Source organism: Saccopteryx leptura, chromosome 1 (genome assembly GCF_036850995.1).
Source record: "Saccopteryx leptura isolate mSacLep1 chromosome 1, mSacLep1_pri_phased_curated, whole genome shotgun sequence".
NCBI lineage: Eukaryota > Metazoa > Chordata > Mammalia > Chiroptera > Emballonuridae > Saccopteryx > Saccopteryx leptura.
This window is the reverse complement of record NC_089503.1, coordinates 316,462,581-316,489,524: the sequence shown is the minus strand read 5'-3', so window position 1 is coordinate 316,489,524 and position 26,944 is coordinate 316,462,581. Positions and strand designations below refer to the sequence as shown.

Here is a 26,944-nt window from a genome sequence, read left to right as displayed (position 1 = left end):
CAAAAAACAATTTTAGTTAAAAAACAGGAAATAGAAATAGCTTCTAATAACATTATTTAACATGGTTTTGGAAGTGATAGTAAATACAGTTAGGCACAAAGTGAAATAATTTGTATAAATCTTTGAAAAGAAGAGAAAAATAATTTTGCTGATAATAAGATTGTAGTTTAAAAACTACTAGGTTTAATAAGGTAATGGGAGGGCTATGTAGTTTTTTCTCTATACTATCAAAAAGCTTCTAAAAATAGAAAAATATTTTGCTCACAATAGGAATAAATGTAGCAATACAGGCACAGTAACAATTTTTAAAATTTATTGAAGGACGTGAAACAACAACCAAAAGGAAAGACATACCATATTTTTTATTAAAAATCTTCCAATTAATATATAACAAACACAATTTTAATTAAAATACTACCAAGGATTTTTAAATTTAATAAATGATTTTTTTTCTTGTTTTTCCAAGTGAAAGAGGGGAGATAGACTCCCACATGCATCCCGATTGGGATCCACCTGGCAACCCCCATCTGGGGCTGATGCTCTGCCCATCTGGGGCCATGCTCGCAACTAAGCTATTTTTAGTGCCTGAGGCAGAGACTCCAGAGAGCCCTCCTCAGTGCCTCAGCCAGTGTGCTCAAACCAGTTGAGCCATGCCTGTGGGAGGGGAAGAGAGAGTGAGAAAGAAGGGACAGGGGGAGGGATGGAGAAGCAGATGGCCACTTCTCCTATGTGCCCTGACCAGGAATCAAACCTGGGACATCTACACACTGGGTCAATGCTCTACCACTGAGCTAACCAGCCGGACCGATAAATGATTTTCTAAGTCTTACAAATGAAGAATTTTCTGAGACTAGTCAAAAAAATATGTGACAGAATGAATATGTTATAAGCATGCAGAATACAATGAAAATCCTCTGGAATCAAGTCAGTGAGTGTTGGCATATGAATGGACAGATTAACGAAATGGAATAGGAATTCCAGAAATTGGACTCTGTATATCTGATAATTTAGTATAAAAAGATGATGTTTTTAGTTTTGTGGAAAAAGGATAGATTTCTTAATGTACTGGAGGAAGTAATATTTGCCCCACATTACAACATGAAAAAATAAATTCCAGCTAGATTAAAGACTTGAATGTAAAAATTTTTTAATGAGGATAAAAGCCATTGTATACGGTTTTTGAAGTTTAAAATGAAGACTGTAGGTTCTGTACTATTAAAGAACTATTTTAAAAATTGACGTGAAAAAAGACAAAAACATCTGGGCAAAGGATAGGATTAGACAGACAGTTCAGAGAAAGAAGAAATTCACATGGCTAGTGAATATGAAAAAATGCTTAATCTGAAATATATATAGTTCTCAGGGGAATAATTAAATTAAGATTACTTTATACCTATCGATAGGACTTGTGAAACATACATATATACGTATATATATGCTGGTGGTGATGTGAAGAAACATGAACTCATACATTATTTATAGAAATGTGAATTGCAATAGCTTTTGGGAAAGCAGTCAGCACCAACTATTAAAAACATGAATACCGTTGACCTATCGATCTTACCCTGGGGAATCTATTGCATGGAAATAAAGACACCAGTACTTAAGGGTGTACATACAAGTATGTTGTTGCAGCATTGTTTGTGGTGGCAAAAACCTGGAAACAAAGTAAATGCCCATCATTTAGGGCAGAGTTGAATAATTATGGCACAGTCTCACTCTGGAATAATATGTACCTATTAAAATAATTTAGAGCTTTATCAGTTGACTTTTGTGAGTAACAGAATGAGAAAAGCAATAGGTAGAAAAGCATGTTCAGTATGATTCTAAATTTACAAAACGACTGTAAAAAAATACGTAAGTTGATATGTATGCACATGCATTCATGTAAGGACTTGGAGTAAAAATACAGAACATATCCTAGGGAACTAATTTGGTTGAGTAAGAGGGCGGGTGAAGGGAGAAGGGAGTGGACAAAACAAGCAGAAAGGAGGTATCAAGACCCAGGCACAATGGATTATATGGTCCCATTTGTGTCCCACGCACTCCCCACTCCTCTGCTTTCCTGCCTAACTCTTAGGAAGTGTGTTTTTTGAGGGTGCTATATGGCATCTTGGTTACTCCAGATGGCTTATGTACTTTATTGCCCAGAAGAAGGGAAAGAGTATGGATGTGGATATTTGTAAAAAGTTGTGAAGTATGACTTATGAAAGCACTTTGAAAAACAAAAATACAGGCCCTGGCTGGTTGGCTCAATGGTAGAGCGTCGGCCTGGCGTGCAGGAGTCCCGGGTTCGATTCCCGGCCAGGGCACACAGAAGAAGCGCCCATCTGCTTTTCCACCCCTCCCCCTCTCCTTCCTCTCTGTCTCTCTTTTCCCCTCCCGCAGCCAGGGCTCCATTGGAGCAAAGTTGGCCCGGGCGCTGAGGATGGCTCTGTGGCCTCTGCCTCAGGCACTAGAGTGGCTCTGGTCACAACAGAGCGACACCCCGGATGGGCAGAGCATCGCCCCCTGGTGGGCGTGCTGGGTGGATCCTGGTCGGGCGCATGCGGGAGTCTGTCTGACTGCCTCCCCATTTCTGGCTTCGGAAAAATACAAAAAGAAAAAAAAGAAAAACAAAAATACTTTTTCCATTGTAAAATGTTCTCATATTTCTCTTCCTCTTTAGGATTTAATGAAGATGCTTCGCAAGGAAGCAGATCTGAAACAAATACAGTCTCTAGTACAAGGAACTCATACACGACTCAAATATTCACAGAGTGAACTAGAGATAATTAAAAAGAAGCATCTTGCTGCTTTTTACCAGGTAATACAGTCTTACATAGAATGTTGTGGACATTAGAACCAGAACATAGTATTTCCAGAGTTACATTTATATAGTACATATAATTTTACTCTTTATTCCATGATTGAGGTTATATTATAGTTCTTTAGTTACTTTATTTTTATGGTTGTTAATTTTATTATACAATTTTGCATGAATTTACCTTACCTCATGGGTTTCCTTTTTATTTTAAAAGAAACCTATCATGTTTTTGGCTTCACTATATAAACCTAAAATAGCCACGTTAAAAAAGAATTTTTTCTCTTGTAATTAGGAACAATCTCAGCTACAAAGTGAACTACTAAATATTGACTCCCAGTGTTCCATGTTTAATGAAGGAATCAAAGAACGGCAACAAAGAATTGAAGAATTTCAAGAAAAGATAGATAAGGTCATGAGTGATATATTTATTATTCACTGGCATGTGGGATATAGTTCTAGGCCATATTTAGGTGTTCTTGAATACATGCTAAGTTTTATTGGTTTGCCAAGTTAATTTTCTTTGAGAACCACTATTGCCCATCTCGGTGCTTAGTTACTGTCTTCTGCTATCCAGCCTTTCCTTGCTCATGGTAAAAGTTACAACCTCTTTCTTTCTCCCATTGCCCTTAACATCAGGAAAGAAAGAACTGTGTCATCTGGGTTCTCTTTTAAGATTACTTATTTTCTCAGTAATTATTTCTGAAACATTTATTGTATTTGCCAGGCACAGTGCTTGGCTCTGGGAAACAAAAATTTGGTCATGTAGCCTCTGCTTATAAAGTAACAGGAGCTTTCTGGTTTAAGTCATTTCCCTGTAACTTATCTTTAACCTTAGAGAGTTGTATGTCATATTGTCACTCAGTGACTTTCACTGCCTTTTATCACAGTATTGAATCCACTCTTATATAGCTCCTTGTTATCTCTTTTTCAGGCTAATATCCTTGATTCCTTAGTCATTTGCTTTTATCATGGATTTTAAGACCAGTTCTAGTAACCATCCTTTGGGTGCTCTGTTGTTTGCCAATGCCTAGAACAAAGCATAAGGTCAAAATACTGTCTGACCAGTACAGAGCACCATGGGACTCTACACATAGAACTGTAACTTTCTGTGGCTTGAATTATCTACTTTTGTAAATTATAGTTTACTATTGCATGTCATATCATGTTCATATTTAATTTTTTATTCATCTACAATCAGTTTTTAAATGTCCTTCCTACTGTCAAAATAGGTCTGTTTATCCTATAATTGTATATAAATGCAAGGCTTTAAAATTTTTGAAGTTAAATGTTATTTTGTTGGATTTGAATTACTCTAGTGTTTTTAAATATTTTTGAGTCCTAATTCTCTGCTCTAGTCCTTTTGGTTTTTATTGCCTAAGACACTCTAGTATTACTCATATAAAGAATATTTTATTTATGTAAAATAATTATGTTTTGGTGTGGCTAATGAATTAAAATGTTTTATATTGTAAATTCTTCATGAAGCCAAAACGCTTAATAAAACTAGTTTTGCATGTTCTTATTTAATTTTTAGAATAAGAAGTTTGAAAATAGATGAGCGTAGTTTATGGAATTAATGAACAAAAAAGCACTGGCCCCACAGTGCTTGTTGGGATTAGTTTTTGGCCTAATCCAGGAAAATCTTGGAGGAAAAACCTTAGATATAAGCATGGTCTTTAGATTTTTTTTTTTTAATTTTTTTGAAGTGAGAAGTGGGGAGGCAGAGAGACAGACTCCCGCATGCACCCAACCGAGATTCACCTGGCAAGCCCACTAGGGGGCAATGCTTGGCCCATCTGGGGCATTGTTGCAACCAGAACCATTTTAGTGCCTGAGGAAGAGGCCATGGAGCCATCCTCAGCGCCCAGGTCAACTTTGCTCCAATGGAGCCTTGGCTGCAGGAGGGGAAGAGAGAGATAGAGAGAAAGGTGAGGGGGAAGGGTGGAGAAGCAGATGGGGACTTCTCCTGTGTGCCCTGACTAGTAGCCAAACCCAGGACATCCACACGCCAGGCTGATGCGCTACCACTTAGCCTACCAGCCAGGGCCTCTTTAGACTTTCTTAAAATTATTAAACTCATTGTTTTGAAATCACTTAAAAGGTTGAAGATGATATTTTCCAACACTTCTGTGAAGAAACTGGTTTGGAAAACATTCGTGAATTTGAGAAAAAACATGTTAAACAGCAACAAGAAATTGATCAAAAAAGGTATATATTTTTTAAATGTTGGTAAGCAATTTATACATATATATGTAACTATCATTTCATAATTTAAGGGAATTATGCTTGAGATGGTCTTTATTTCAGTTCATCAAGAAATAGCTAGTAAACATTCATATTTTTATAGAGATCTAATCCTTTTGTACTTTTTTAGAGAAAACAAATATACGAATAGGAGAATGGGGACATAATTATACAGTGACTATTAAAAGAATAAGACTAATTTACTTAGTTCTCTGTAAATACTTATGTGTATATATATATGTAGATAGATAGATAAAATTGATAATTTTCAAGAAATAATATATTACCAGGATAGAAAACATAAGGAGACTAGTTATAGAAGAAGAAAGGAAAAACGCTTCAACCCACTTACATCCCCAGTTTTACTGGCATGTATGGTTTCACAGAGGAATTATCTCAGCAAGCTTTAAAAGCACAGGAAACTTCAACATTTTATATTTAAGAAAGCCTTCAATATTTCAACTTTCATAATATAGAAGAAAGAGAAATACATCTTTTTACAAAATGAACATAATGTCGATGCCAAAATACTTAAACAGGTACATGCACATACAATAAGTCAATCTTACCTATAAATAACCAAGTAAAATAAGGTTAAATAGAAACAAATGACAGCAACAGCAAAACAATGTACCATTTTCTAGTGAGCTTCACACCAGAAATAGAAAGGTGGCTCAGGAGCAGGGATCATGGCTACAGTTTGCCATATTTATAGTCAAAGGAGAAAAATCAGATGATCGATTCTACAGATGATGAAAAAGGCATTTGGCAAAATTTAATACCAATTTTTGATGAAAAGTTCTTAAAATAGTAGATACCAATGATATGAGAAAATACATCTCATTCTAAATCAGTATTGTAAAAATTAAGAATAAAAAATAAAAAAATAAATCAGCATATTTTAATGAATTGACACTGGAAACTCCTAGTAAAGTTAGAAATGAGAAGTATATCAGTATCACCGCTGTTCTCTAACATTCTTCTGGAGATACTAGTCAATAGAGTTAGATAGGAAATATAAAGAAGATACAAATACCGGTACTTCAAATGCAGGAGGTAAATTTTCACAATTTGCAGGTTATGTGCTATATACCTAGGACTTCCTAAAGCGCGAATGAAAACTGTTAGAAACAAAAAAAGAGAATTTGGCCTGACCAGGTGGTGATGCAGTGGATGGAGCATCGGACTGGGATATGGAGGACCCAGGTTTGAGACCCCGAGGTCGCCAGCTAGAGCGCAGGCTCATCTGGTTTGAGCAAAGCTTACCAGCTTGAGCCCTAGGTCACTGGCTCGAGCAAGGGATCACTCAGTCTGCTGTAGCCCCCGGTCAAGGCACATGTGAGAAAGTAATCAATGAACAACTAAGGTGCTGCAATGAAGAATTGATGTTTCTCATCTCTCTCCCTTCCTGCCTGTCTGTCCCTCTCTCTGACTGTCTCTGTCACCAAAAAAAAAAAAAAAAAGGTAATATAGCTGAATATAAATAATGTGAATATTTATTAAAAATGAATGTAAAAATTAAATTAAAATGTGTAGCCTTTCTCTCTAAAAACTACCAGGAAGACATACTGTATTAAGAAGAAACTATCTGGCAACTTCCCTGACCTCCATCTCTCCTCCATCTTTCTTTCCTTGGGGCCAGGGAACCTTGCCAGGCGGGATGTGCACTCTGTACTCATTAAAGCCGTTTGCTATTCCACACTCTGTGGCTCTGGCCCGTTCCTTCCTTCTCGGCGGGGAAAAATACCTTACATTTTGGTGCCGAAAACCCGGAAGGAGTTAGAAGTCCGCAAGGACCGCTCCTTTCCCCTCCCCTCCGAGAAAGAACCAGGATCTTCGACCTTCCACCCACTTCGGAGCACGGTGCGGTAAGTCCCCTGCCTCCAGCATTCCTCTCGGTTCTTTCCTCTGAGACTCCCTGTCCGAAACCGTAGCTACGTCAGGGAAGTCTTTTCCGTCCGTCTGAGTGCGTGTGCTTGTGGAGACCTCCCCAAGCACATCCACTTTCATCCATGGCTGAACCTTGAGTTTTTAGGACGCTAATGCTCAAGTCTGACCACTCCGAGAACTGAGTGCGGCTGTTGGGGCACAGGAATCTCCCTCCCTAAAGAAGAAGAAACTGTTCTTCTTCTCCGCTGTGGCCAGGCCACAGAACCCACTCAATTAGCCTCCTGAAGGGACTTTTGGTTTTAACACCCTCACCAATTTAACTATCGCCAAAAAAGCTGGGAACTGATTGGAGATCTCTCACATACACGGCTTCTAATTCGCACACCTGTCCTTAATCTCTCTGCCACCTGTTCCACCGCGCAGGCCTTTTTTATATTAAAAAAAAATAATAAGAAGAAGAAACTATCTGCCTGACTGGGCAGTGGCGCAATGGATAGAGCATCAGACTGGAATGCAGATGACCCAAGTTCGAGACCCCGAGGTTGCCAGCTTGAGCATGAGCTCATCTGGTTTGAGCAAAGCTCACCAGCTTGGACCAAAGGTCCGCTAGTTCGAGCAAGGGGTTACTCAGTCTGCTGAAGGCCCACGGTCAAGGCACATATGAGAAAGCAATCAATGAACAACTAAGCTGTCGCAACGAAAAACTAATGGTTGGGATGCTTCTCATCTCTCTCCGTTCCTGTCTGTCCCTATCTATCCCTCTCTCTGACTCTCTCTCTGTCCCAGAAAAAAAAAAAAACAACTATCCAAATTATATTAGGAAAAAAGAAAATATTTAGTACTTAGAATAAACTTATTAGTGTGAAAGCAATACTGTATATAAAGAAACTTTAATCTGAGACTGAGAGACATAAATAGAAACTTAAATAAAAAAGAAAGGCCTACATAAAAAGAAAGGCCTTCAATTTTTTGTTTATTCTCATTTAGTCAGTCAGTCATTTGGAATAGCTATTCACTCACCAATTCTAAACTTGGAAATTAAAGAGCACGTTCCTTCCTTATCCTTATGCACTTCCCTATTTTTCCAACTTCATAGAGTCCTCTACAAAATTCCAGTATCAACTATAGCTCATCTTGTCCACTCTAGAGAGAATAGACAAATATCCTAACAACAGAACTGATTCCTAGAAACAGAGAACATTAAAAGTAGGGAAGGTTCTTTCATAAGACTTTTCAATATTATAAAGAAGTTGATTCTCCCTAATTTAATCTATAATTTATTTATTTTTAGCCATTATTAAGTTTTTTTTAATTCTTCTATTCTTTTAATCCTTCTATTTTTCAGTTACAGTTTACATACAATATTAGTTTCAGGTATACACACCATTGATTAGACATTATATAACTTACTAAGTGATCATCCTGATAAATGTTGTACCCATCTGACACCATATGTAATTATTAGAATATTATTGACTATTCCCTGTGCTGTACCTTACATCCTGGTGACTATTCTGTAATGACCAATTTGTACTTCTTAATCCCTTCACCTTTTTCACCCAGCTCCCCAACCCCTCCCCCATCTGGCAACCGTCAAAATGTTCTCTATTTCTAGGAATCAGTTTCTGTTCTGCTGTTAGGATATTTGTCTATTCTCTCTAGAGTGGACAAGATGAGCTATAGTTGATACTGGAATTTTGTAGAAGACTCTATGAAGCTGGAAAAATAGGGAAGTGCAGAAGGATAAGGAAGGAACGTGCTCTTTAATTCCCAAGTTTGGAGTTGGTGAATGAATAGCTATTCCAAATGACTGACTGACTAAATGAGAATAAACACAAAATTGTAACAAAGCAAGAGAAGAGGAAACCTATAGCCTGTAAAAGATTTACGAAACATAACTATTTGCAGCCCTGGCCAGTTGGCTCAGCAGTAGAGCGTCAGCCCCATCATGTGGAAGTCCTAGGTTTGATTCCTGGCCAGGGCACACAGACAGGAAAGGCACCCATCTGCTTCTCCATCTTTTCCCCTCTCCTTTCTCACTATCTCTCTCTTTCCCTCCTGCAGCCAAGGCTCCATTTGAGCAAAGTTGGCTTGGGCACTGAGGATGGCTCCATGGCCTCTGCCTCAGTCACTAGGATGGCTCCGGTAGCAGCAGAGCAATGCTCGAAAGGGCCAAGCATTGCCCCCAGGTGGGCATGCCGGGTGGATCCTAGTCAGGTGCATTTGGGAATCTGTTTGCCTCCCCACTTCTACCTTCAGAAAAATACAGAAAAGAAAAAAGAAACATAACCATTTGCAATGTATGGCTATTGATTAGAACACAGTTTTAAAAAAATAAGACTTGGAAAATTTGCCAATGACAGTAATTTGATAGTTAAGGAATTATCATTTTTATCTATATAGAGTGTGGTTATGTATTAAATAAATAAATAAAAATAAAACATGAAATTACATGATGTCTGAAATTTGCTTCAAACGATCCAGTAGTGGGAAGGAGTGAAGAGGGGGATAATATTATAAATGAAACAAAATTAATGGTGAATTGATAATTAGCTATGTGGAATTCATTATAGCATTTCTTCTACTTTAGTATTTGTTTGAAATTTTCCATAATAAACAGTAAAAAAGGATAGAAAGACTGTGTTTACTTACTTGTAATGCTTGACTTTATTACACTAGATTAGAATTTGAGAAACAAAAAACTCGGCTTAATATTCAACTCGAATATAGTCGCAACCAGCTGAAGAAGAAACTAACTAAGATTGACACATTAAAAGAAACTATCCAGAAAGGTAGAGAAGACATTGATAACCTAAGGAAGGTAATTAATAATGGAGTGTCTCAGCATTGAAATAACGACTTCCTTCATTGAGTACACCTTTGTTATACTCCTGAGTGTTAGTTATGGAGGGGGTGGGGGAAGATTTGAGAAATAACTTGAAGGAAAATGGACACAGCTTTGTGAATTACTAGATGTTGAAGTGGAAGAAGTGGTGGAGGAGGGGATGCCACAGATGACTGGCTCTAACTTGGGCAATTAGTGAATAGGAGAAGCAGGTTAAGGTGAGAAAATTCTGGAGTTTTGGGGCTTGAGTTGCCTATATGACATCTAGATAGCAATTTCCATCAGATAGTTAAAGAGCACATAGGTAACAGAAGTCTAGACTGGGTTGTGGGGGTAAATTGAAACCATATGTGAATGGTTGAGACTCCCAGAGAGGGAGGCAGGGAAGAGCCCTGGAGCAGAGATGGGATTCTGGAGGAGCAGTCACATAGGTTGCGAAGATAGCTGGTGGGGAGATTGCCTGGAAGCCCCACAGTTTCTGGAAGGAGGAAATGATGAAAGTTGTCAAAAAAGTAAAGTCTGGAAAATAATTTCTAGTTTGCTAATTAAGAGGTCATAGTAGCAAGAACATTTTCACTGGACAATGGGAACAGAAGTCAGGTGGCAGTAAGCTGAGGCCTGAATCGATAGTGAAGGACAAAGGCAGTATAATGATCACCAATTCCTGAGAAGTGTACAGTGAGAGGGTCATATTCCATGAGAGAGTTTCAAGCAGCACGCAGGATAAGGGTGTATCTCAGAATGACTGGTTTAGTTTTATTGAGAAGATGAGTTATTGACTTTATTAATGTAAAAGATGCTAACTCTATAATGCATTTCATCTTCACTTAGACTGAAGAAGATTGTCTACAAGCTGTGAATGAACTCATGGAAAAGCGGCAGCAACTTCAGGGTATATTTGATGCTCAGAATGCCAATGTTGAAAGAGTCCAAGCTCAAACTGAAGAGGAACGGAAAAAGTTTTTGGCTGTTGACAGGTAAGTAAGAAGTTTAACAATTTGAAAGGCCATAACCAGAGTTTTAAAGGTGTGTATTGTGAATTTGACATTTATCATAGAAAGTTTTATTATTCAAATATGTGTCCTTTGTTGCTTTTGGTTCCACATTACACCTTTCAAACTTTCTGATTTAGGGGGAAACGAAGAGAGATGCTTAGCTGTTCAGAGTGAGTTCTTCTTTTTGGCAAATGAAAACATGGACCTGTATAAAGAGTCCCTTACCATAAATTCCTCTTGTCACTGGTATCTTCCTGATACAGAGTCTCCCTCTGGTCTGTATGACAAAGCATAATCGGTGAGGGCTGTGACTGCATGGCTTCATGTCCCATCTCTGCTACTTCAATACTGTGCCCTCATCTCTTCATCAGGAAAATGGGGCAATAGTAACTACCTTAGAGAAGAGTTGTAAGGATTTGTAAGAATTAAGTGAGTGACTGTTTATCTGACTCTCAGTCCCTGGCACCTGATAAGCAGGTGTATTTGCCCTGATAATGACGATAGCACTTCGAATCAGTTGGATTCATGTTGCACCACCATGACATTGGCTTTCCTGTAAGATTGATACAACCGTATATGATCAGATGAAAAGTACTGTTTCTGCTCGCCCTGTTGGCATTTCACAGTTTCCTTCACTGTTTAGAGCTCTTTGGTGTTTCAAGTGTTGATGAAAGAACATCAGCCTAAGAAAAAGCCACTCTGGTGACAGTTGGCAGGGAGCAAAATCTCAATGGATTGAGAAAAGGCTCCTGAGAATGGCAGTTTCACAGCTTATTTTATACGTTAGAATCAGAGGAGGAGACAAAAAGGGGGTTCCATAAAGTCCACTGGAGGTAGATTAGAGGTGGGAGAAAACAAAGCAAGGAAATCTCTGAGACTGAATAAAAAGTAAAACAGAGAGACAGACTTCTTTTATGTTGGTGGGTATAGAGTAGTGAATACTTAAGGTTTATAGCACAGATATTCAGTGTGGGAACAAGATAATAATGAGGGGCTCTCTGGTCTGCTCTGGTGGGAGGTTGTACCCTGAGGATCTGGAAAAGGGGATAACTGACATTCCAAAGGTGTTATCTTAAGTGCAGAAAGAACATAGACAAGCTCACTTAAGGTAAGGATTGGCTTTTGTCAAGGAAGCTGTAGGCCCAGGGCAGTGGTTCTCAAAAGTGTGTGCCAGGGCGCACTGGTGTCCTAGAAGATTTCCAGGTGCGCCCTATGGTATTCCAGAGAAATATGTGCGTGTTGGGGACCAAAACAACAACAGGGTTTTTGGAGTTTAGATTTTTGGGGGACAGAGGTGTGGGAAATTGGCTGTAAGCTGACAGTCTGCCCAATCCCCCACCTCACTTGCCTGATTAGGCTGCAAAAGGCTGTTAAGCTGTGGTGCTGGATTGTTTACACTAGCCCCCATGTTCTCTGGAAAAACTGGAGGCAAGTTTCTTCTATCCTTTGTTTGGTGTAAAGTTAAGATTGATATGTATGGTGGGGGTTTTCTGCACTCAACGCAGAAGTAAAAAGAGGAATTCTTCAATGTATTGACGAGGAAATGAGAATTTGCCTTTCAAATATATGCCCAAACATTGAAGAAATCGCTAGGACACATCAGGCTCATGTTTCTCATAAACACAAGAATGAAAAAACACATTTGTGCCAGGACATGCTGAATTTACTAAATCTTACTAAGAATATATCTGTATATATAAAAATATAACTTTTTTGTCATTTTTAAAATTTTTTAACCCCTCTTTTTTATGAATTCTAAAAAGCATAACTCAAAAAATATAACATAAAAATGTTTTTAATGTTAGAATAAATTTAATTTTGTATTTATTTTGTTTAATTACCATAAAAGCATGCTTGGACTTTATATTCTTTTTCTTTAATATTTGACTTAATTATTATAACATATTTCTCAGAAATTTGTATATAGTGTGCCTACAATTATTTGTAGGATTTTAAATGAGCCCGGACTTCAAAAAGTTTGAGAACCACTGGCCTAGGGTGTGACTACCTGCCATGATGCACTTTTAGTTAGGAATTGTGTGTTCAGACCATCCTATGTGGTTCTTTTTCGGTCTGAGTTCATGAGGCCCTCCATGCTGGCCTCCCCTGAGCTTGTCAGATTTAGTGTGTGGTCTCTTTTCCATTCACACAAGATAAAGCCAAAAAGTTTTCTAAGATTCTTGAGTGCAATGAAAGTTTGTTTACTCTTGTTCTTTTTTTAAGTTTAAACAGAACCACATTTTTGTTTGTTAATCATATTGAAAACCATATAATTCTTACCTTATTTTTTTTATTTTGTTTCTAGGTTCTCTTTAAAATCATACATTGTTTCAGCTGGTAAAATTCTCAAGCCTTCCTTTAAGACAAGACATTACATTATTGATAGGGTGGTAAAAAAGGTCTAGAGTATTAGGTGTGTAATGACTTTATTGGCAAGACATTTCTCTTGCTACAAGACTTGGTTTGAGGCTGTAAATGTAAAGCTTATATTGAAGGGAGAAATGCAGCTTGATTGGTGTGGTGAACACACAATACAGTATACAGACGGTGTATTATAGAATTGTACACTCGAAACCTATATAATTTTATTAACCTGTCATCCCTTAAATTCAATTAAATAAATACATATATACATAGAAGAGAAATGTAGCTTGTCAAATTGTACAGATTTAAAATTAAAGCAAGCAGGAAGAATATTGTTGCTAGCCTAATTAAAGAAAGAATGCTCATTATTAAATAATTCTCCCTTGAATTAACTAACTACATTTAGGAGTGTTAGAGCTTAAATTACAAGCATCAGTGAAATCAGTTGAGAATTTATAGCACTCATAGGAAAAAGTAATTTCATGTAAGTTTATAACGCATTTTTCTTTGGTGCAACTTTACATAATGAGTAAAATACAATCTCTTTTTCACATCTGTATTTACAGGGAAGCGGGAAAATGGCAAAAAGAAGTGGTAATCATTCAGTCGTCCCTGGAACAGAAGCGTCTAGAGAAGCATAATATGTTGCTTGATTGCAAAGTTCAAGACATTGAAATAATTCTTTTGTTGGGGTCACTGGATGACATCATTGAAGTAGAGGTATTTTAGCCAGTGATTTTTAAATGTCTGCAGTTGTGTAGAACTTAATGTAATGCCCTTTGCTGTTTAGTGAAATTTCAGCACTGCAGATCCTTCCCCATGTTCTAAAGCCCCTTTAGGGGCCCAGAAGACTTCTCCTTCTAGGATGGAAAAGGACCAATTGATCATCACTCCAGAGAACAGTTGTGCAATTCTCTCCTCTCTCTTGAACATACAGATCCTTATAGCCCACAGGATAGACCAGAGTTTCTTACCTATATAGAGATACCCAAGAGAAACCAGAGAGTCAAAGCTGTTGAAGTTTGGGACATTTGCGGGGAGGTGATGCCACAGGGGATTACAGGCAGCATGCTAGCCCACCAGCCCTGGCAGTTCCCTGCACTCCATAACATTGTATGTTCTATGTGAATAGGCCTTGCTTGGCACCTTCACCCACTCAAGGTGGTTCTTATAAGAAATATGCCTCACTGAGTCCATGCAGGTGGTAAGAGGGCAGAGGAGGCAAAAATGGACCCCCAAGGAATCAGAAGATACAGTCATGGTCCACTTATGGTGAACATTTCTGTTTGCCTTTTTTCTTTCTCACTGCATTTGTATTACTCAGTACTCATGGTTCATTGGAAGTATAGGTCTTTAGTTCTGTCTGTCATGTTAGGAAAGATATGACTATACAGTTTAAGAGACTATCTTAACCCTTTGAGTAGTGAGTTTTTTCATGTTCACTGACCCCCTGGAGTGAGTTTCTTTTCAAAACATGAAATTGGTTCCAGTTACAGTTTTATTAACTTAAAATCATGTTTGTTTGATAACCAATTTATGGAAACAAGAAGAACATACATTTGCCTTTTTTAAATAGTGCCTTACACATTTTTAAAATAAAAATTTTTGTATGATTATACTCTGGATGGTCAGGGGCACGAGGACGTACATGAACGTTCATATTAAAAGGGTTAATATTAGCTAATCCAGGAGACGGTAAAAATGGTTGTTTTGCCTCTCAACGTCCTATCTGACTTCTGTGTTAGTGACCAACTTCTCTATTTTCCCTCCCACATCTCTCCTCCCCTCTGCCCTGACCCGCCCCACCCCACCCTGCCCTCAGAAGTCCATTCAGTTCTATCCTGTTTTCCACAGAAGAGGCCCTCTGCCCTTTGGTATCTCTTGCTAATATTGGCCACTTCCCATAGCATAATTCTAATATAATACACTCAAAAGGTCTTTTTTCCCTATTTTAGCAGAGATTACATTCTAGACAGGAAGTAAAGAAAGAAGAAAAACATTTTTGGCCACAAGTGACATAAACTCAACTCAGACAGCTTTCAGGGTTGGACGGAGTCAAGGAATAGGGCTGGAGTGGAGGTGATATTGTGCATGACTCAGTCTAGGAATTTGAACACCATCAAGAACTTGTTCTGGCTCAGTATATGTTGGCCATTAGATTTCCCCATAAGGCTGCAGCTGTAACTGCTAACTTTGACCAGAGTAAAAAGAACTCTTTCCTGGCCTCTCAGAAAAATCCTGGGGAGGAACTCTGGCTCGTTCTGGGCCACGTGTTCACTCTTACAGGTACAGAGAGGGAAGGGGAGTGTCTGTTAATAGCAGGAGTAGATGGGAGCAGAAAAACCATACTCACTATACTATGGAAAGAAACAGAAAGTCTTTTTAAAATGCAGTGTCATTTTAGAAGCGGTTTGTCATGGAGCAGAGGAGAGGAGGGAGCAGCCTTAGTGACTGACACCTGAGTGAGAGTGTTGGTCAAGTGTGTGCTGCTCTGTTAGTTCTATTGCTCTTTCATTTGGCCAAACTCCAGAATAACTTACCATGCCCACCAGGAATGTGGAATTACTTACTGCTTTATTAGCGTAAAAAACTTATATTTAGGAGGAGGTGGGGCATTTCAGAGCAGGTGTGAAGATCTTGAGCTGGACTACTCAATTATTATCTAAAAAAAGGGATCATTTTGTTGCATTTCTGTGCTGGTCAGCTACACTGGAATATTGCATTCACTTATAAGAGTAAAGTGTCCAGGATAGTAAAGATGCCCAGACCACACTGTGCTGGGCAGAGAAGGCTTGGGGATGTAATCACCCTCCTCCAATGGAAGGTCTTACCACAGAAGTAGGATCACACTGGGGCTGAGGTGGAGGCCACAGAGTCAGATGGCTGCTATTAGGGAACACTTTATACTAGGAGATGGACGACCTTTCATGGTGAGTCCCTTATTGGAACTTGTCTGTGTAATAGGGATGTTATACCAAATACTCTGTAGAGCTCAACAAAGAGAAAGCACACAGTACAAACTGTCTTTCTCCAGAGGGCTGAACAAGGATTACTGGGTAGAAATAATTGTCTTATTAGTTTCATTGAGTTTGTAGAAACAGTTGTGAGGTAGAACCTGCGATTTCCCTTCCACTGGAGGTCTTCAGACAAAGAGGAAGTTACCCGCCAGGGTTCTCACAGAAGATTCTTGTATTGTGGGGAATGCCATACCAAACCACTGGTTCCTGAATCATTCTGTGCACATGTAGCATTTGGGATCTTGTTGCCTATGATCTGCAGTTCTCACGCTCCCATGTGAGGCTCTCTGTTGCTGACTTGCTGACCAAGGTTTGAGTTGCAAAGCACCAGAGGACTCATAGAAGTTTAATATAAAATATGATTTCAAGTAACAAACAGGAAATCAAGAGATTTAGGGATATTCAGCATGACATTTTGTATTCAAGTTCAACTTCTACATAAACTATTTTAACACATATTATATAAAATAAAGGCGTAATTTCCAAAGTAGTTTCATTGAGTTTGTTTTTCAGAGAATATCTAGAAAGAAATGAGTGAGCTGAGTGTCATATGTTCCATCTTTTCTGTTTCTTCATTTAGAAATATATAGTGAAATTGAAATACATGTTGCCAGTGATTACACTAGGCAGTCACAGTGAATACAACTTGCCCAATCCCCTCCTTCACCTTCTAGTGAAGAAGAGACAGGCACACATGCAACATGGTAAACATAAAATATTCTTGTGTTTGGTGGTGATACAGGCTAAAGAAAGAATAAAGCAGGAAGAAGAATGAAGAATGTTGGTGGGGACAGTTTTCAATCTTAGATAGATGAGGATAGCCTGAGCAAAGGTGATCTGTGTGTAAGAAGAGCTGAAAGGCAAAATGACAAGACATCTTGGGGATGATTGTCCGGGCAGAAGGCAGTGCCTGCCCCAGGTAGATGTGTGCCTTCCCTGTGCAATAGGAGCAGAGTGAGTGCAGGGGAGACTGGCACAGAATGAAGTTAAAAGGGTGACAGAGGGCCAGACTTTCATGGCTTTGCAGGTTAATCTGAGTGAGGTGACAGTCAACTGGAGAGTTGGGACAGACGGATGAGTAGAAATCACCATTGCAGACAACAAGGAAAGGGTTTCCTATGTTTTTCAGTTGGGAACTGAAACAGAAAGTACCCAGGCAACAACGGATATATACGAAAAAGAAGAAGCCCTTGAGATAGACTTCAGCTCTCTAAGAGAAGATTTGAAGGTAATTGAAAGATTTCTGTTGTTTATGACTAACAGTATGTTGAGTATTTAAATATAATGCAGAATAAGTTTTAGACTCTAGAGCAGGGGTCTCAAACTCACGGCCCGCGGGCCGCATGCGGCCCGGATTGTGCTTGTTGTACTGATTTGTTTTTGTTTTCAACTGCAGTGAGAAAAGTGTTGCGTAACAGTTGCCTTTTGTAGACCTAGTGCGGCCCAGCCGTTAGGCTGTGATCTTGCTCTGCGGCCCACATGCTAAGTTGAGTTTGAGACCCCTGCTCTAGAGCATAAGTTCAAGGGAAAAACAGATTTCCTAATGGTTAATGAAGAAATAGTATAGACAGATTACATTTTTAAACGTTTACATCAGCATTTCTTAGAGTGTTTTGCAGAACACTAGTACCATGAAATGTCTTGCTGAAGAAGAAAGGTTTCTGTGGTCACCAGTTTTTTGAAAGGCTATCCCCTTCTTGGAGATTCACAATGAACATTAAAGTCTTTGAAGAGTCCTGCAATAGCCAAAAGTAGCCAACATACTCCAGCATCCTGAATTTGCTCCTACAGTGTCCCGGTGCAGTCCTTCAGTAGTCGACAGATTCTGCACAGCTGCAGAGCACAGACCTGGAATTCAGGTCATGGTTCTAATTCGGCAGCTCTGGCTCTGTTTCTTAGCCATTCCTTTGGGCATGCATTTCTCTGTTTGACTTTGTCTTGAGGCTGCTTCTCCCAAGAGGGCAACATGCCTGCAGCAATTCTTGGCTTGCCAGGCACAAGCAGGACCTTCAAAGAGAGAGGTCTTTGCCAGTGGTGCTGTTCTTAACATCAAAGGAAGGCTTTTCCTACAAAGTTCCAGCAGCTGTCCCCTCATCAGAATGACCTGAATTGGGTCACATGTTCATTCCTGACCAATCACTGTTGGGGCAGGCTGGACTTAGTCTTAGACCCAGCAGGCCCATCACCCCCCCCAATACACCAGACCCATGAGAGAAAAACCGCCAAAAGTGGGTTCTGAGAAAGGAGGAAATGGCGAAGGAATGGGTGCTGAGTAGCACTATCCACTACATCTTTTCATTTCATGTATTCTTTATTTTGTTACATTTGTTGGGCTTTTTGTGTTTGTGGTATCTTTAGGCAATCAGAAAGAAGCTTTTTTCTTTTCTATAGAGTTGTTTTGTGCTTTTGTATATAGAAAGTCCTTCTCACCCTTTTACCAAGTAAGTATAAATATTTTTCTCCTGTTTATAGTTTTCTTTTGTCTTCATTTACCTATTTAATTCACTGAAATTTATTTTATTATATGCTATGAGGTAAGAATCTGGTTTTTAAAAGGTACCTAAGTTAAATTAAGCAATTTATTCAACATTTTTCAAAGAATTATTTTTCCAACAAATTAAAATGTCACTTTTATATATTAATTAACCCTCTCTGGAAGGTCAAGAAAATTAATTATCCTGGAAAGTTAAGCCTGCACCACTTTTTCCCTTCCTTCCTTGCTAGAGTTTGTGCTCGCCATCATTCAGATTTTAGCTCCAGCAATGCCCTCCCAGTGGGTCAGATGTCTCCTTCCCCCCATGGTACTTGTGCTTGCATGTTAGAGGGTCCCACACTGCTGTAGATGCCAGTATGTGTGTGTCTGACTTCCCTGTGAGCCCTTAAAGGGCAAGGACAGAACAGTTTTTATCATTGAATCCTTGGTGTCTAATAGTAGATGGTCAATATTTTTAGTGAATGAGTAAATGAAGGTGATACATGAATTGTTGCTTTTTAGTCAGATTAAGAAATATGGGGGAGAAGCATATTCCAAGAGAGCAGCGTCTGTAGCACTAACTAAAGCCGTGAAAGAGTGCAGCCCACTCAGGAAGCCACAAACAGTGCACCTGACTGCATCAGACTGGAGAGGGTACCCCCTGAGGAAGGGAGGTGGGGCTGGGCCCTGCAGGGACCTTTGCCTGATCTCTTAGCAGTTTGAATCTAAAAGGCATGCTAATAATCATTGCTGGTCTTGGTCAACTATAGGCTCTACAAACTGATAAAGAAGTTGAGGCCCACCTTAGCCTCCTTCTGCAACAAGTAGCATCACAAGAAGAAGTCCTGTTGAAGACAGCAGCCCCAAACCTAAGAGCCTTGGAGAACCTAAAGACTGTCCGAGACAAGTTTCAGGAGTCCACAGATGGTGAAACTGAGCTTTAGCCATTAGCAAGTCCATTTTCACGGGTGTTTGGGTTTTAATTTCTATAACACTTATCAACAAACCCCCCAGAATGTATAGTTGTTTTTATTATATGTATTTTTCTCTGTTGTCTTATATTAATGTGTTCTCATACTGAATCACTCATTGCATCCCTTTGAAAAGTGTTCTGCTTTAATTTAAAAACAGGATTGTTATTTTGAACAGATAATACTTTTATATCAGCATAATAGGCATATTAAATACTGTACTAGAGCTTATTATTGTTTAAAAATTTACCCCACCAGAAAAAGGGCTCATCAATTTTAAGAGCCATGTTCATGGAGTTAATAGTAATTGAGGTATTTTCAATGTAGATTTTACTCAAGATAGCCAAGATCAAAATCCAGTTTTAAAATTAATTTATGCTTTAAAGTTGAAGTAAGAGGCCCTGGCCGGTTGGCTCAGTTGGTAGAGCGTCGGCCTGGCGTGCAGAAGTCCCAGGTTCGATTCCCGGCCAGGGCACACAGGAGAGGCGCCCATCTGCTTCTCCACTCCTCCCCCTCTCCTTCCTCTCTGTCTCTCTTCCCCTCCCGCAGCCGAGGCTCCACTGGTGCAGGGATGGCCCAGGCGCTGGGGATGGCTCCTTGGCCTCTGCCCCAGGTGCTGGAGTGGCTCTGGTCTCAACAGAGCGATGCCCCGGAGGGGCAGAGCATCACCCCCTGGTGGGCGTGCCGGGTGGATCCCGGTCGGGCGCATGCGGGAGTCTGTCTTACTGTCTCTCCCCGTTTCCGGCTTCAGAAAAATACAGAAAAAGGGAAAAAAAAAAAAAAAAAAAAGATAAAGTTGAAGTAAGAGAAGCCACTCAGTGGTCTCTAACTGATTCTCTCTTAGCTTTTGAGGCCAGCAGAAGGGAAGCCAGAATGTGTAGGCAAGAGTTTGAACAGGTGAAAAAGAGGAGATATGATCTTTTCAGCCAGTGTTTTGAGCACATCTCAGTCTCAATTGATCAAATCTACAAGAAGCTCTGCAGAAACAACAGTGCGCAAGTATGTATTTTTTAATTCCAAATATTATTGGGAGCTTTGTATTATTGGTGGTGCTTTTTCCTGGTGGGAAATAAGTGCCCACATTATTTAAATCTACCAGCCAGCCTAAACAAGGCCGGATCTCTCTACTCCTGTTTCTTCATGTGAGAAATGAATGGGTTTAATCATTTGGTTTCCAAGTTCTCTTTAGTTCTGGAATGCTGTTGTCTGGTACTAATTTGACTTTGTAGAACTGTGAATGGTCTGTGGCAGTGGTCCCCAACCTTTTTTGGGCCACTAACCAGTTTAATGTCAGAAAATATTTTCACGGACCGGCCTTTAGGGTGGGACGGATAAATGTATCACGTGACCAAGACAAGTGTCAAGAGTGAGTCTTAGACGGATGTAACAGAGGGAATCTGGTCCTTTTTTTTTTTTTTTTTTTTTTACAGAGTCAGAGAGAGGGATAAATAGGGACAAACAGACAGGAATGGAGAGAGATGAGAAGCATCAATCATTAGTTTTTCGCTGTGACACCTTAGTTGTTCATTGATTGCTTTCTTATATGTGCCTTGACCATGGGGCTACAGCAGACCAATTAACCCCTTGCTTGAGCCAGCGATCTTGGGTCCAAGCTGGTGAGCTTTTGCTCAAATCAGATGAGCTCACGCTCAAGATGGTGACTTCGGGGTCTCAAACCTGGGTCCTCCACATCCCAGTCTGACACTCTATCCACTGTGCCACCGCCTGGTCAGGCGGAATCTGGTCATTTTTTAAAAATAAAGCATAGTTCAGACTTAAATATAAAACGGAAATAATGTAAGTTATTTATTCTTTCTCTGCGGACCGGTACCAAATGGCCCACAGACCGGTACCGGTCCGCGGCCCGAGGGTTAGGGATCACTGGTCTATGGAGTAAAGGTAGGGTAATGTAGAGGACAGTGGGAAATAGTTGATCTGGGGTCTGTAGAGTTGACCTGAGTAACAAAAGAAGAGGAAGAACTAAAGGCAGGATTCAGATGCAGAAGTGTCATGGTAGTGTCATGATAGTGCCAGTCTTTGTTGTCAGCATCTGCAGCAAATACTGTGTCATTAAATGTGGAATAAAGGTGTAGATTGGGTCTTATGTGTCTGCTTTTACTCCCTCTAGTGGTGTTCCTTTGTGACTGAGAGCCGATCCTGGAACAGATATTTAGAACTTCAACCAGAAATAGTTTAGTTTCAGAAAAGTAGGACTAAAGAGACCCATTAATTCTTTTTCTTTTTTTTTTTTTTTGTGACAGAGACAGAGAAACAGACTGGAAGGGAGAGAGATGAGACGCATCAATTCTTTGTTGCGGCACCTTAGTTTCTTAGTGATTGCTTTTTCATATGTGCCTTGACCGGGGGGCCACAGCAGACCGAGTGACCCCTTGCTCTAGCCAGAGACCGTGGGTTTAAGCGGGTGAGCCTTGCTCAAACCAGATGAACCTGTGCTCAAGCTGGCGACCTCGGGGTTTTGAACCTGAGTCCTCTGCATCCCAGTCTGACGCTCTATCCACTGCACCACCACCTGGTCAGGCGACCCATTAATTCTTTGAGGGCAGGATTTATCTCTGGGTCTATAGTACAGGGCCCAAATAGATGTTCAGTAAAAGTTTCACAGTGAACCAATGAGTGAGTTGGATGAAGACATTTTTGAGACTATGGCATGAATTGCTGCAGTTTAGATGGCATTCTGGTGGAAGGCCCAATCCTTCACATGTGCTTGAATGTTTTCCCCCTCCACCCCACCCAGACAACCCTGTTGCCTATGATTACATGTAGAGCTAAATACATTATTTACAGGTATTGGTATTTTTCCATCAACATGGGGGGAAACCTAACCAATAAAATATTTTGCTGTTAAGCCCTGTTGCAAGTCCAAGTTAAAATTTACTGGTTGCCTTTCTTATTTTGCTAAATAAATAACATGTGTTTCAGGCATTTCTTAGCCCAGAGAACCCAGAAGAGCCTTACTTGGAGGGAATTAGCTATAACTGTGTGGCCCCAGGCAAACGGTTCATGCCAATGGACAATTTGTCTGGGGGAGAAAAATGTGTGGCAGCTTTAGCTCTCCTGTTTGCTGTGCACAGGTAAGGTCACAGTGAGCTATGGGATTCTCCATTGGGGCAGAAACCAAATGGACCTCCTACAGAATCCCGGCATAAAAAGTCATTTATGGCGTAAATGACTTGTGTTTAGTAGTATGTGATACAAGCCTATTTTTTTAGACCAGACAATTCAGGTGATATCTTATGTCTGTAACAATTTAGACAGAAAATCTAAGAGACTAGTCTTTGACAGATATTTATTAAATTTTTGTTAGTAGTAGTTACCAATATTTTATCTTTATAGAAAAGAAGAAAAATAAATATTTGGAATGACCAGGTGTGACATCAGAATAGCCTAAACAACAACAAACCCAAATAATACAAAACATCCAATTTGTGTGTTATTTTCCTAGTCCTGATATTCAGAGATCTCTTTTGTAAGGAATGTAAAGCAAAACAAACAAAGAAAAAAAGAATGTTACGCAAAGTATTTCTTCCAAAAAGTTTTATCTCATTTCCACTGATGATGGTGGCACTGTTTGTAAAATAAATCAAGAAAAAGTTACCTAAATTGAAGGCAATTAACTTGCAGCATCCAAAGAATTAGGTGAAGATCTCAGGTGCAGATGATGCTGCCTCTATTCATGGTCAGGAAGAACGATATGAAAGTTCTTAAGAAGGAAAAGGAATAGACCATTACAGGAAAGAAAAAAAATACCACTGATGCAGGGGGACTTTGGAAAAGCAAGGGCAGGGATCTAAACATGAGCTTGTGTTGAGTAAATCTTACCAAAATAAGATGACTTCTAGATGTCACCCTCATCCATTTATTCAACAGATAATCATTAAATATTTACCATGTGTCAAGTGGTATTTAGCATTGGAAAGACAGCACTGAACAAAACAAAACCCCTGCCTAAAGATACTTCATTCTCTGTGGGGAAGACAGGATAAATAAGGTGTATTAACAAACGAATTCTCTAATGTGAGGCTATGAGAAAATGAAATGCTATAGAGAAAAAAAATTAAAGCATGGAATGGAGATACTAAGTAGCAGGGAAGGGTTTGCAATATTAAAGAGTCATCCAGAAAGCCTCTTTGAGAAGGTAACAACTGAGCAAAGATATGAAAGAATTAAGGGAGCAAGTGATGTGGATAGCTGAGGGAAGAATGTCGTAGTCATGAAGATCAGTAATTGCAAAGGCCCCAAAGCCGGAGTGAGCCTGGCATCTATAGAGAGGAGACTGCAGCAGTAGGGGGCATGGGTTAGGAAACTATCCTTGGACCAGGGTGAGAGCAGAAGATTCAGAGACAGGCATGGGGTGTGAAGAGGTCAGGGATGATGACCCCATGGATTTTGGCCTAATAGTGTGATAAGAGCTGTCATTATCTGTGGAGGGGAAAACAACAGGAGGGAATAGGTTGGAAGGGCAGGTGAAGAATTTTTGGGCGGGATGAGTGTGAGCTAGTAGGCACCTGTGTGGAATTGTCAAGTAAGCTGTTGATATGTGAGATGAGAATTCAGGAGAGAGGTAAGAACTATCAGGAGCCATCTATACATGGATGCTATTTACAACCTTAAAGTCAGGTGAACTCACCAGGAGTGCTCTAAGCACTGAGCCCCAAGGGCATCTCAATGTTAACTAGACAAGGAGTTGGCAGACAAGACAGGGAAGGGGGGTAGTGTACCCTGGACTGCCCCAGGTACCACCTGCAAAGGTCATATGCAGTGTGGACTGAGAATTGAGCATTGGATTTAATAACATACAGCAGCTCATTGGGGACCTTGACAAAAGCATCCAAAAGGATGTATCTTATCTGAATGTGGTTAATCCTCTCTTCTGAGTCTGTAAAGCAAATGGAAGTTGTAACGTGTCATTTTTTTCTAGTTTTCGGCCTGCTCCATTTTTTGTTTTGGATGAAGTGGATGCAGCCCTGGACAATACTAACATTGGCAAAGTAAGTTTCTTTCTGCTTTTAATTCCCAACAGGATGCCTAAAATTCAAGGATCATGTTCTGGTCAAAAGGCCAGTGTACCCTGAGCAAAAATAGTCTGTTTGATCATTGTTGATTAAAAATCAAATCTAAATTAAATATCTAAAAACAAGATGCCTCAGAGTTGTTGGGAATCTACATAGAAAGAACCCAGTGAAGATTGTGGTGCTGGGTTCTCAGAATTGCTTCTAGGTGACTGGCTTCTCTCTTGATCTAGTTGGGTCACTAATAGGCCCTGTGGGCAAATAGGACAAAATTAGTTGTTTAATAAAGTCCAAAAATAACATCTCTAAATAAAATTTCAAAGGAATTAAAGTTCAAAATTGTGTCCCTCCTCTTTTATTTATTGAAATTTATTCAATTACAGCACTTACGTGTTATCTTGTTTTCAGTATTTGAGACAATGAGGTAGCTAAGGAAAGTTGAACTCTTGAGAGTTCAGTTTCCAAGTTAGCTTTCAAGATTAGTGCATAGATACACACAGCCACCTGGAGGAGGCTCTCAGGCCACACTTTTTTGACATAAAAATGGCATGACATGGAAGCATGACCACAGGGCAGAGGCAAACCCTGGAAGGACTTGTCACTGCTGGGCCTGGGGTAGCTCTGGCCTGCAGATTCCTGTGGTCAGGTCCTCCTGCCAGAGAAAACTCATTTTTAGAGATGAATGATTCTGATTCTAGGTACATCTATCTTCCAGAAATGACCGGGCTTTGCATTTATAGCTGTTTATCAGGATGCTGCTATGGTCATTCTGACAGATATGTTTCTCACTGTTAATTTGTAAATTGGCATTCGGCTTTACACCTTAGTCTGTGAGCTTGGTTAGTAAATCCCCCTCTGAGAGATGCATTTGTTCTTGGGGTGTCATTCAGGGTCTGAGTCTCTGAAGCTAACCTCCCTGATTTCTTACTCTGAGCCTCATGTGAATGGTCTGGGAGAGTCAGGACTTCCTGGAGCTGCAGTCTGAGTTACTGTCTAATGGCAAGCATTTCCCATGATGTATTCATCTAACCCAAATCTCTCTGGGAACCTTTTTGAACATGTCACAATGTGCATAAGAACAGCACAACTCCAGACCCACAAAACTTTGTCTCCTGAACCTAGTATGCACAGACAAGAGCTACATTCTGTGACTTGCTAGACCCGTGATGGGGAACCTTTTTATAAAAACCGCCCACTTTTGCAGTGCTGGTCAACCAGGTCCCTCCCACCCACTAGTGGGCAGTCTAGCTTTTATGACTGGGCCAATCCTGGCGGCTGTTTGGTTGCTCCGTCCCGTCCCCCCCCCCCATGAAAGCTGGAATGCCCACTAATGGGAGGGACCAGGTTGACCAGCACTGCAAAAGTGGGCTTTTATAAAAAGGTTCCCCATCACGGGGCTAGACTCTAGGGTAACTGGGAGAATATTTGGAACAAAAGAGCATCTTGTCTCTTAAATGCCAGCCAGTCTGCATCAGCTAACTGGACTCTGAGGCCCTACTCATTTTGGGAGAAAAATTGCCCCTTTGATCAATTTGGGCACTATGTAGCCCATATTTCGTGTGTTACAGGATAGTGCGCATCTGGGCCTAGCCAGTGGTGACTCATTGGATAAAGTGTTGACCTGGAATGCCTCAGGATAGTGTGCATCTGTCTTGGTAGACTGCATCTTTTCTCAGCATTTAGGATGTCCATATCTTTTTAGCAAAATTTAGATGTTTGCATTTTTGGCATCTCCAGGTATTAGGTTTTAAGACTCATTTCTGTTATTGCCCATTCTGTGTATTAAAAAACCTCTTCACTTCCAGTTTCCTTTTGAGATTTGCATTCCTGCCACTTCAGTGCCATACTGAGTGAGCAGTTACATAGTATGAGCAACTAGGAGGTAGCTCCACTCCTGCTTGTGACTGGGGTGCCCAACATTTATCACAGGTAACTCTCCAAGCAAAGTGCATTCCTTCCTTTGTATCCTAGCTCCTCTTCCACTCCAGTCAATATCCCAAGATGCTTTAGTCCTACGTCATAGTGCCTACTGTTGCCTCTAATGCTGGAGTTCCTTCTATGAATTCAACCTCTTAGCCAAAAGCAGTTATCCTCCTCATCATTCAGCTCCACTTGTGCCTCAGTCCTCACCTGAAGCTTACTGTTCCTGCTTCCAATACTGTGTCTTTAGTCTCTTGGGTACAGTCAGCACCAGTACACATGGAGAAGATCCAGGGAGTAGGCACTTGTCCTGTTCAACTGTGGTTTGAGTCTTAAGTTTTATGTCATTCTCCAAGTTCTGAGCAGTTTGTTCACTAAGACCCATTTCT

The 26,944-nt window shown here is 40.0% G+C and overlaps 1 protein-coding gene across 2 annotated transcripts in view; it reads left to right on the top strand.

Annotated features, from left to right (window-relative positions):
• SMC1B (structural maintenance of chromosomes 1B) overlaps window positions 1-26,944 on the top strand; it is a 62,536-nt gene that overhangs the window by 33,208 nt on the left and 2,384 nt on the right. Inside the window, exons 13-23 of one of the 2 annotated variants that reach the window (XM_066361294.1) lie at window positions 2,669-2,806; window positions 3,099-3,215; window positions 4,908-5,014; window positions 9,620-9,761; window positions 10,617-10,762; window positions 13,711-13,864; window positions 17,291-17,389; window positions 19,405-19,561; window positions 20,450-20,604; window positions 22,546-22,697; window positions 24,545-24,614. In XM_066361294.1, the coding sequence (XP_066217391.1) occupies window positions 2,669-2,806; window positions 3,099-3,215; window positions 4,908-5,014; window positions 9,620-9,761; window positions 10,617-10,762; window positions 13,711-13,864; window positions 17,291-17,389; window positions 19,405-19,561; window positions 20,450-20,604; window positions 22,546-22,697; window positions 24,545-24,614 (1,437 nt within the window). The remainder of the gene's footprint in view (window positions 1-2,668; window positions 2,807-3,098; window positions 3,216-4,907; window positions 5,015-9,619; window positions 9,762-10,616; window positions 10,763-13,710; window positions 13,865-17,290; window positions 17,390-19,404; window positions 19,562-20,449; window positions 20,605-22,545; window positions 22,698-24,544; window positions 24,615-26,944) is intronic. The other variant, XM_066361295.1, reaches the window with a different exon arrangement.